The sequence below is a fragment of the Nicotiana tabacum genome, chromosome 11 (assembly GCF_000715075.1).
Source record: "Nicotiana tabacum cultivar K326 chromosome 11, ASM71507v2, whole genome shotgun sequence".
Classification (NCBI taxonomy): domain Eukaryota; kingdom Viridiplantae; phylum Streptophyta; class Magnoliopsida; order Solanales; family Solanaceae; genus Nicotiana; species Nicotiana tabacum.
The window spans coordinates 26785345-26796207 of NC_134090.1; the positions used below are offsets into that span (position 1 = coordinate 26785345).

The 10863-nt window shown below is 35.3% G+C and overlaps 1 protein-coding gene across 1 annotated transcript; it reads left to right on the plus strand.

Moving 5' to 3' along the window:
- The first annotated feature begins 359 nt into the window (after window positions 1-359).
- On the plus strand, window positions 360-7448 carry LOC107829884 (AT-hook motif nuclear-localized protein 14). The gene is made up of 5 exons (XM_016657358.2): window positions 360-882; window positions 1607-1659; window positions 4875-5006; window positions 6287-6439; window positions 6989-7448. The coding sequence occupies exons 1-5, from the start codon at window positions 495-497 to the stop codon at window positions 7253-7255; spliced, it is 993 nt and encodes a 330-aa protein (XP_016512844.1). The 5' UTR covers window positions 360-494; the 3' UTR covers window positions 7256-7448.
- The last annotated feature ends 3415 nt before the right edge of the window (window positions 7449-10863 follow it).

A 10863-nucleotide genomic window follows, 5' to 3' on the forward strand; every position in this document is an offset into this window, starting at 1 on the left:
GAAATTAAGTTTTAGACCTTGTTAAGTACTAACAAATGAGTTGTACTTAACTTTATGGGATTGGAAGTTGATACAAGTACAAGTGTTTTTTTCTTCTTTTTTTTTAACATTACCAAAAAAAAAAGAGTTGTAATTGTATCAACTTCCAATCACCATAAAGTTAAGTGGTCTTTTTGAAATTCAAAACTAGTTTGGGGGTATTGATGTAAACTCTGAAAAAGGTAAACTAATAGATATGCATTACGTACATTCATATATCGGATTATGAGTATCTTATATCCGGATATGCACTATCTATAAATTTCAAAAAGTGTATAGAATCCTACTCACTTCCCATCTAACGGCTGTAAAAATCCACAAAAGGACCACTACCTTCATCTACACCGTCAAAAGCAAAAAATATCAAAAAGAAAGCAGAAAAGAATTTTAATTCAGAAAAAAGGAAAAAATAATCTCAATTTTCTCAAATCCAAAAACCTCTCTCAAAATTCTCTATGGAGCCGAATCATGAAACTAGTGGACTCAGCTCTTACTTTCACCACCACCAACCACCACCACAACCACCGCAAAACCCTAACCCCACCACCAATGGAATTGTACAAAACAACTCCACTAACAATTCCGCCGCCGCTACCACCGCCACCGCTTCTCACATGGTGTACACTGGTTCACTGCCGTCCGCCGCCGTGTCGCCGCCGATGGAGAGCGTGAAGAGAAAGCGAGGGAGGCCCAGAAAGTATAGCACGCCAGAACAAGCTGCGGCTGCTAAACGGCTCTCTTCGGCTTCGGCTCCGCCCAAAAAGAGGGATCATGCTTTGAGCCGTTGTGCTGGAGCTGACGCGGCTGGTGGTTCTTCTAAGAAATCCCAATTGGCCGCTCTGGGTGAGTCCCACAGTCTCTCACGCTCGTGCACGCGCCACCACGGAATTTTAAAAATCTGTTCTTTGGTGTTTATATGCATCTGTTAGAATTTAGAATGTGTTTGAAAGTAATATAGTATACCGCATTATATGCGGGAGGGGCATATAGGCACATGCTTATATCCGTATCCATGCTTTTCTATTTTTTTATTTTCTGCCATAGTTTATTGGTTACTTTATTCTTGTGTTGGACCTCCTACTTCTCCACCTTTTTTTTTTCCATTCCTTAAACTAAGGTTTTAAAAATGTGATCTTTGCATGGTTTGTATGCAGTAGAAAAATATGTTACCTTGTCCATGTTACCCCCTTCTTATCAATAGCTTTGCTGGTTAATAGAGGAAAAGATTAGCAATATTTTTAAAAAAAAATCAAGTGCAGAGGCAGAATACTGGGCTCTGTATTCTAAGAGGCAGCCACCAGTGAAGTAGTAAACAAAGAGTCAATCTAAGAGATTTGCAAAGCATTACAAGTTTGTTGCCTTCTGTTTTATACATGCTCGTGCTCGGGGGGGGAGGGGGGCTGTTTAATTGGAAGAGCTTAAATTAATTTTTTGCCTCGTATATATAATTATTTCAGACTTTGAGCTAGTTGACTCTGTTGCCCAATGTTTAAAAGTCCTAGTTACTATTGATGAAGGCTGGGAAGGGGTCCAGTTTTACTCAAATTTCTCCTATTGGTTTATGCAGGTAATGCTGGACAAGGTTTTTCACCTCATATCATCAATGTGTCTACTGGAGAAGTATGTTCAGAAATTTTCTTCCAAATTCTCTATTAACTCCTCTCATTATGCAAAGTTCACCGTGCTTGAATCAATGATAAATGATTCCTCTCATATACTTTTATCTGTTTTTTATAGATGCTTTCACTCTACATATCTATTAATCCTCAAAAAACGTTCTTGAAGGAAAGAACGTTCTTGATCAAATAAATTGGATAAGGGATCAAATAAATTGGAACAGATAAAACAGACAGTAAGTCCATAAATTGTACTGGGAAAAGTTATAAGGTGTTGGGACTTTGGATTTCTGGAAGATTGGAGCTATTACTTGAATATTCAACTGATGATACTTCTATTACACTAACTCATGCACTTCCTAGATGGTCTAGCTTGCTTATGTCCAATTCCTATGACGCGCTTACACCCATTTTTTTTATTTAGCTTGCCATCATTTCATTTTGCTGGGGTAACTCGTAAACATCATAATTGATGTTTTTAGGCTACATAAATCAGTTCCACTTAGGTCCATTTATTGTACCTCTAGGGAAGGGAAGATTTTATGTTAATAGATTATCCTTTATGCTCAACCTTTCCTCTTTTATTGATGCATGGAGCGTGTTACTCTTCTCATGTATGATTTTTTGATACTACGGCTTCCTTGGCTAGTTACTTCTTTTCCTCTTTTATTCAAGAAGGGTCGTTCTCTTTTATTTCCTTTCGAATTTAAGATCTGAACTACATGGCTTGATTTGCTTATTCATTTAAGATGCTTGCATTAGTGTAGACCGCCTACATCACACCCCCTTGGGGTGCGGTCCTTCCCCGGATCCTGCGGGATGCTTTGGTGCACCGGGCTGCCTTTTCATACCGAAACAGTTATGGAATATGGATTATTTTCTCTAACATAGTTATTATTGGATGGATATTTTATATGATAGAACTCTTGCTTATACAATTATTTGTGTGCCAAGAATGAAGGAAATTTTCGCATTTCCTGTAAGGTTAAAACTTGTTTAGTGTGAAGATACAAGCCAAAGAGGCAGTTAAATAGGTGACTCCAACATTGTCTATGAGAAGTAAGGATTATATAAGTAAATGATACCATGCATTAAGAGTCATATGATTAAAACCATATACAATGGACGTCAATCATTTGTTGCCTGCCTGATCTGTAAACTCCTTGTTGGTATATCTTTATAATGATGACAAGAATATTGTCCTAGGTATATTAAAAGTTTTGTTCTAATTGGAGAATTAGGTTTTTTTTCTAGGATTAGTTCTAATGTGTGCATTGATATTTTTTAAAAGAAAATTACCTGATGCGTGCAAAAGCTCAAGCTTAAAATTTCTCCCATATAACGTTGTTATAGCATTTAATTCAGATAAAATTGCCTATGGGAAAATCAGCATCTCCTTCTAATTATGCCAACATTCAAGAAATTTGGTAACTTCGGGATCTTGTGGCTACCAACTTAGATATAGAAAATTCAGCTAGGAACATACCTATAACCTATCTAAAGTAGTAGCTTCAGTCTTTTATTTTTAAATCAAGAAAGTACTAGCTTCTCTTTTTTAGGATTCTTGGTGAAAAACTGAAAACTGAATTTGAGCTATTGTGCACAGCCAGGGGCCTACGCAGAATTTTTAATAAGTGGTATCGATATTTAAGGAATAAAATTTGTAAATTGCAAATTTGTAATAAACTGGGTGGGACAAAAAGCAAAAGAGATGAGAAATTTAGAATAACGATAGCAAGTAACATCTCTAAAATTTGTAAATTGCAAAAATAAAATAATATTTTTAAAATCATAATTCGAAATTATATTGAATAATATACACATGCTTAAATAACTTCCTTTATGCAATCAAATATTTTTTTAATCACTTATTGAATGCGGGCCCACCAATTTAATTGATTATTTTTTGCAATGAAATTGAGGTTCAGCTCTGTATAAACTCTAGTTTTTCAAAAGGACCATGCTAAAAATTCTGAAAACATAAAACATCTTCTATGAGGTCGATCCCCCGACGTCAAAGTAAGAATATTGCTGCGCCTAACCATTCTGCCCAATGCTGCTACATGCCATAAATGGTCATTTATATTTTATATTATAATTCTATGTCTTTTGTATATATGTCTATATAGTAAAATCTTCCGACCAAGCAGTGTCGGGTGGCACCGCCGGGGTAAACGTGCGTCTGCCCCTGTGCACAGCGTCAGAAAGGAGAAAGGATAAACTGATTCTTCTGGTCTTCTACTCTATTGATAGTCTGTGAAATTCGGAAAAGCATATATGTAACCCATTATCTTATTATAGTTATCACATAGCACAAAGTGAAGATAGCAAAACAGCTAGCCTTATAATCATCTGTTCATTTTGTTATTAAAGGGAATATCTGGTTTGTTCTCTTTTTCACTTGTTAATTGCATATATTATAGAGAAGAGAGAGACCCATAAAAAGAATGTAATGGAAAAGAGAGATTGATGCTGCAAGAGAATATAGTTTTTTCTTCTCTTGCTAAATCGAATATAATTTCTGTTTAAGTGCCTTTTGATTTGATCTAGTTGCTAGGGCTCATGTTCTCTTCTTTTCTCTTGCTTCACTTGTCATTACTTATGCCAATAGCAAAGATCTTTTTGAAGATATCCCCATCTCCAAAATCTTTGGCGTACTATGGGTTCTCAGATATTCGCCTTTTCCTGAATCTTTGTGTTCCATGTTACTCTTGCAGTTCAACTGGAACTTGGTTTATGTTCCTTTTGACCTCAGTAACTGGTTGTAATAAGAAATGTTTGCATTCCATTTTCCTATCCGGGTTTTACCAATTGATATTAAGTCAAAAGTGATGTTCCATTACCGTGTTTGCATGGCATCTGATCTATTTAGAAGTACTACCCATGGTTAATTTCTTGTTGCACCAACTTAAATGGTGCCTTTAGTATCATCTCTTTCTGTATGCTGAGCATATCAAACTAATTTCTGTTTCTTTGTGATCAAACCTGTGATGTTGATGATTAGTTTTCACAGATATATGATTCAGGGTTTAGTCCTTTACTCATCCATTTCATTATTCATCAGAATATGTAGCATTAGTTTTCCTTAACATGCATGGCAGTTTCAATGGCACATCACCTTTCCTAATTAACTTCACTGCATTGAAGATGTACTTCTGACTACATATTGTATTTGTCTGCCATTTTATGCTTATGCCTTTTTCATAATTCACTTAACAGGATGTCGGTCAGAAAATTATGATGTTCATGCAACAAAGCAAATACGAACTATGCGTATTATCAGCATCTGGCTCAATCTCTAATGCCTCTCTGCGTCAGCCAGCAACATCTGGAGGAAGTATTACATATGAGGTAGAAAATTTCTTACCGATGTGGTTGGCAATGGGAAGCACTGAGTTTGCAGACAAACATAAAAGCAGAATAAAGAAGATACAAGAATTAATCATAAAGTGAAGGAAATTTGCTGCTTTTCTGTTCTGCATGCTTTCAACTCTAATTCTATTGTTTTGGTTGTGCGTCATTGTTGTTGATTAAATTTATCCAAAAAATTGACTCTAGTTGATTGGAATCAGGATGCCTTGCAAAAATATACTGATAATAGGACACATCAAATCAAGCGTGATATTGATAGAGTCCCCATATCGTCCCTGAATTTCGTAAATTCCCATGGGGTTCTTACTTGACTTCCACACATGTTTCACACGCAGCTTAAATTTTCGTAATGTAACTGGAATCTAAGCCATTGCGATGCTTTACTTTTTATGTTGTGGTTTTTGATTAAAAATGAGAGAGGGGAAGGTTCTTCTAGAATGATCAAACAATGCTATCACCCCTAATACAAGCGAAGTAGTAGTACATCTACTATGTGTTTTATTTTTCTTTCTTTGGAGGTGAAACTTAGTTTAATATTAGTCCAACTTTCTTAACCTGTAACTCTTTCGCCTTACTTTTTTTTCTTTTCTTTTAGTAGTGTGAAACCTCTTTTGCGTTACTTTAACTCTTTGTTCCTTCTTTTCGAGGAAGTAAGACTTAAACTATTTGTTCCTATATAGCCCTATTTTCTCTTTTGCGGTTCAAGCACAATTATGTATTCTTATGGCAGCGGTCATAACTTGACCAAATACTTTATACTTATGTTGAGATGCAACAATGAAAAATATATCAATCATACCAGATATTCCAATAAAGAACATAGGGCCGATCTTACTTCTAGGACCATAATATCGTCACGATGCTCACCAAACAATGAGAAGAAGTGGATTTAATATTTCATATTTTTAATTTATATATGTCAACTGACACTTGAAACATCTACTATTTGCCCGATGTCCAAGAAAGACCAGCTTAATATTTGGTCTTAGTCTTTAGCATGTAAACAACACATTTTTGAGATGCCTAAATAGTATCCATGCTTTATCCGTTGGATGTAGAACAGCCTAGCAGGGTTTCCCGTTACCCTTTTCTGTTTTACAGTTATAGTAAGCTGCCATTAACATCATTCTATGCCAGAGGATCATCACTCCAGCCTGTCATAAGAGAACATTATTCAAAATTCAATGGTCTTTTGTTGCATTTTTCCTGTCAATGTGGTATACAGCACAGTTATACAACTTTGTATTACTTCATGCCAGGGGCGATTTGACATTCTCACTCTTTCTGGATCTTACGTACGCACTGAGATTGGAGGCAGAACCGGTGGGCTTAGTGTGTGTCTGGCAAGTACAGATGGTCAAATTATTGGAGGCGGAGTTGGTGGTCCCTTGATAGCTGGAGGCCCAATTCAGGTTTTCTACTTTTAAGAATATTATGAGTTTTTATTATGATCTTAGACATCAACAAAATTAATTAAGATATTGATCTTCAGATTATCTTATCTGAGATTAGAGAAAAAAATCTGTTAACGGGACAAAGCTGGCTGAACAGTTGGCATGCTTTCTCACTGATAGCTGCGTACCTAACTTGAGACTCATTCTGTTTCTTCATTTCTTCTTGTTTTTATTTCCTTATGCTTTGTCCACCTATGAAGTAGTTGGTGAAGCATCTGTCCATGTATAAGGTTGAAGTTTTCTCATGGTAAACAAATCACAACTGATACAAGTACAAATCACAACTAATAAGTACAAGTCCAGATGACCAAAATGTATCTTTGACTTTCTTGCAATAAACGTAAAGACCCATTTTAAAACGAGAAGTGGTGATACTTATACAAAGAAAGGGCAAGAAGCCAGTGATCAATCTGTTTAATTTGCTTGTGAAATATAGAATCTTCTCTTTTTCTTTTGTGACTTTAAGTTCCGACTTTCTGACAGCTTGTTATTGACTGTGTTGGGTAGGTGATTGTTGGCTCATTTTCAGTTGACTCAAAAGCTGGTGGAGTAAAGAATGATATTTCTCAGCAAATTGGTGGGTCACCAATGTCAAGTGTAGGCTTTCGCTCGGTGGTTGATTCTTCTCATCAAAATATGGGCGGAGGTCAATTTATGATGCAGTCTCGCAGCATGCAACCAACGCCTTTACATCAAACTGAATGGAGGGTTAGCACCGGTCAGGGCATGCACCAGTCTCCAGAAAATGGGGACTATGACCACCTTCAAGACTAGGCAAAAATTGTCGTGTTAGGAGTAGTGTGAACAACATTCGTAAGTTATAGGTTCTTTTGGAAGAGAATATACAAACTCTTTACATTGTACAGGTTAGCGACACCTCCTCTAGTGTCTTTTTTGCAGATGAAAACTGCTGCCAAATGCACTGATGTATGGACCTCAAAAAATTTTCCTGCATTGCTCTGGATTACCTTGCTGTCTTTGTGCTTTAGAGTTATCTAAAAAAAAAATTCATTGGGGATGTATAAAACAAGGAATTACTGACTTGTGTATACTGGTGAAAAAAGAGGTTGATCAGGTCTGAGTTACCTAGTTGCCTTAAGCCTATATATCATACCAAGTCTGTACTTATTCTCACAAGGGAGTGGTGGGTATGTCTCTTAACTTTTTGCTACTTGGTTACTATTCTGTCCAGTGAGTTTAGATGGCTGCATTATGCCCTTTGCTTGGACGGCTCGCTTTTATTCGGGCTTTATTAGCAGTTGGATGGAGCTAGCTTGCACGCACCTAACTATTCAATCAGTTCTTACTACCATCTCTGATCTCACTAGCACAGTTAGATCAAGCCGTAGACTTTGGCTATTATTTATACAATCCACGCACGGGGAATCTCCAGCAGCTGTACCGATGGTTAGATTTCGGATGAGCTTTGTTGTGTCATAGTAGAGGCCGCTCACTATCATGTGGCAACTGGCAAACTGTGTCCATATTTGTAAACGTGCTTATTTGCTGGTCTCAAATTATGGTCAATTATGTCAATTTGCCTTTGAATATTATGCTGTGCATAGTAAAAGTTCTTGGAAATTTCTCATAAGGCCATTGAAATGAAGACCACACTTTTAGCCATCTACTACGCCCCCTAGTTTATAATTGTTTATTACACAAGTCTCAATGTGTATATTCATATTCAAGCCACCATAGTTTTTGAATTAAGGGAATTAAATATATATATATATATATATATATATATATATATATATACAAAAATAAAAAGTTTTCCGAGCTACACAATATATTTTCTCCGCCAAGGGGTGTCATTCCCTTTGTATAAGATGGCTCCGCTACCGGTTACAATCTTAGCTGTAGTATTGTATTTTTGAATTTCTAACTCCACAACTACTAGCAAGTGTCATGTTCCGGTCTTGATGGCTCCTGGACCGAGCCCTAGCTGTCTTGGGTTTTTCTTTTATTTATTTTTTTTAAAAAAATAAAAAAATTATCTCAAGGAAGGGAGAGAGGAAATGAAATGTTACGCTGCTAATGGAATTTGAACCCTCCAGCTTCACTCCACTGTCTTGGGCTTAGGCCCTTGCGCCAAAAGTTATTAGAAAAATTATGCGACACAGCAAACATATACGGTATATTTTATTATTTGTAGCTGTATTTTTAAAAAATTATTATTTGTAGCATATTTAAATTTTATAGCAAATTCACCTGTAATACTAAATTAAGAGATCAATTATTTTGAACTGAAACAAAAAAACAACAAGTTTTTATAGTTCGGTTGATTAGAGCGCCCGCTTAGCAAGCGAAGGCTTTGAGTTCAGGCTCTTGATAACAATAATTGATTATGAAAATTCCTCAAGATTATTTATGTGGAAATTAATAGTGGGGAGATATACATGGACCAAAAATTGACGCAACGTCGCGTTACCGAGGACCTCGTTTCAAAAAAATACGCCGCCTGGGGGCTTTACTAGGACTAACTAATAAAAAGCCTAGGAACGGAAGTGATCTTAGAAACCAATCGCGTTCCGGAAAAAAATCTCAATATCGTATTCGTATAGAAGAAAAACAAAAATTGTTTATGTAAAGTTATGAATGGCGTTTGTCACTGTCGAAGTTTCTATTCTTGGCTTACACTTTCTCTTCTAAAATTCACGTGCTCTACCAAAACCCTCATTGGCCACCGCTTGTGATTTTACAAACTCAAAAGATATACTAAAAGCCTTTGAGATATTTTTAATCGGGAGGAAAAGGACAATAATTGATATTGTAGTTCAAACAGCACTTTTCCTAATTTGGTTATGTCTTTTCCACCTTGGTCTACGATTACGTGTCGCTCACCTCATAATTTCTTGTATGTCAAATAGAACTATGTAGAATATAAGCTATTTCCAAATTAGGGAAGGAGTGATCAAGAAAAGAAAAAGTCGGGAAATGCTGACTACTAGCCTATTTGGCCAAACTACTTTTTGGCTAAAAGTGTTATTTATTTTTTTGCCAAAAGTATTATTTTAAAAGTTAAAGTGTTTGGCTAAATTTTTAGAAGAAAAAAAGTACTCCATTTTGAGTAGAATTAGAAGTAGTTTTTGAAATGCAGAAAATATCAACTTCTTTCTAAAAATACTTTTTTGAAAAGTACTTTTGAGAAAAATACACTTAGAAGTACTTTTTAAAAGTTTAGCCAAACATTAATTGTTGCACAAAAGTATTTGTTTGTCAAATACAAACTACTTCTCACCAAAAGTATTTTTTGAAAAATACTTTTCAAATTAAGCTGATTTTAAAAGTTTGGCCAAACATGCTATAAAACTCAACGGTATAAGGAGTCGTTGGGTCGGAAAATAAGTTATCTCAGGATTAATTATCCTGGGATTAGTTACCCGCATCCTCCCATAGGGATAAAAATAATACTACAATCCTGAAATAAATAATCCTAATTAGTTATACCACAATTTTATCTCAACCAAACGTGAGATAAACGCATCTCAAATTTAATTTTAAAATTAATTATCTCTTATCTCTCATACAAAACGAACCATTAAAGATGAATTAGCCTTTACTTCTTAGTGTAGGAGAAGTTTGACATCAGTAATTTTGAGAAAGTTTCGTTTTAGAAATCAACTTATTTAAAGCAAAATAATAATTTTGGTTCAGCTACTCAACTATTTAATTGTGAGAAAAGACTCGATATCACGTAAAATCACTTTGCGGCACATTTTGATTTGTTGCTACAGTATTTACAAGAAGGTGGAGAAATGATTTTTGTTGTGCATTTTAAATGGAATTCAATTTGGGATATGATTTGAAATAATTTAATCGCGTAGAACTAGTTGAATCAGCCGTGAAACCACTATTATCGAATTGATTTTCTTTTAACTATGTAAAGAAACTTCATAAAAAATTATCACATAAGTTTTTTTGTACTTAAAAACAGGCATTGGTTGTTAACTGTAAGAAAGCTCGAATTATTCACCTCATTTGCTCACCTAACAAAGTGGATTAGGCGAATAATATGTGGTAAAACATTGACTAATACGTACGTACCAACAACTTTGAAAGGTGAATTGATCTTGTGACCAAAAAAAATAAAAAATTGATCTTCTCAAATTAGCGAATGATCGATGTCTTTTTTTGACCTTGACCATTACCCCTACTTTTAGATATACTCCATTAGACATGCATAAAGTAACGTTATTAGTAGCAGAGGATTCCTACGTCAAGATCCTTTTTAATAATCTTGAAAATATTGACTCAATGCCTCATCCTACTTCCTCTTTCTATGTGATTTATAGCTCAAACTTTTATCTGTTTTATGTGAGAATTTTTTATAGAGTTAGTTACACTAAATATTCTTATAATATAATTTAGTTTTAGATACA

What these genes read in the sequence shown, in the direction of transcription:
- LOC107829884 (XM_016657358.2), top strand. Translation starts at nt 495, where the DNA reads ATGGAGCCGAATCATGAAACTAGTGGACTCAGCTCTTACTTTCACCAC. An exon ending in GAGGAAGTATTACATATGAG is followed by an intron (nt 5,007 to 6,286) that starts GTAGAAAATTTC and finishes ACTTCATGCCAG; the next exon opens with GGGCGATTTGACATTCTCAC. An exon ending in TAGCTGGAGGCCCAATTCAG is followed by an intron (nt 6,440 to 6,988) that starts GTTTTCTACTTT and finishes TGTGTTGGGTAG; the next exon opens with GTGATTGTTGGCTCATTTTC.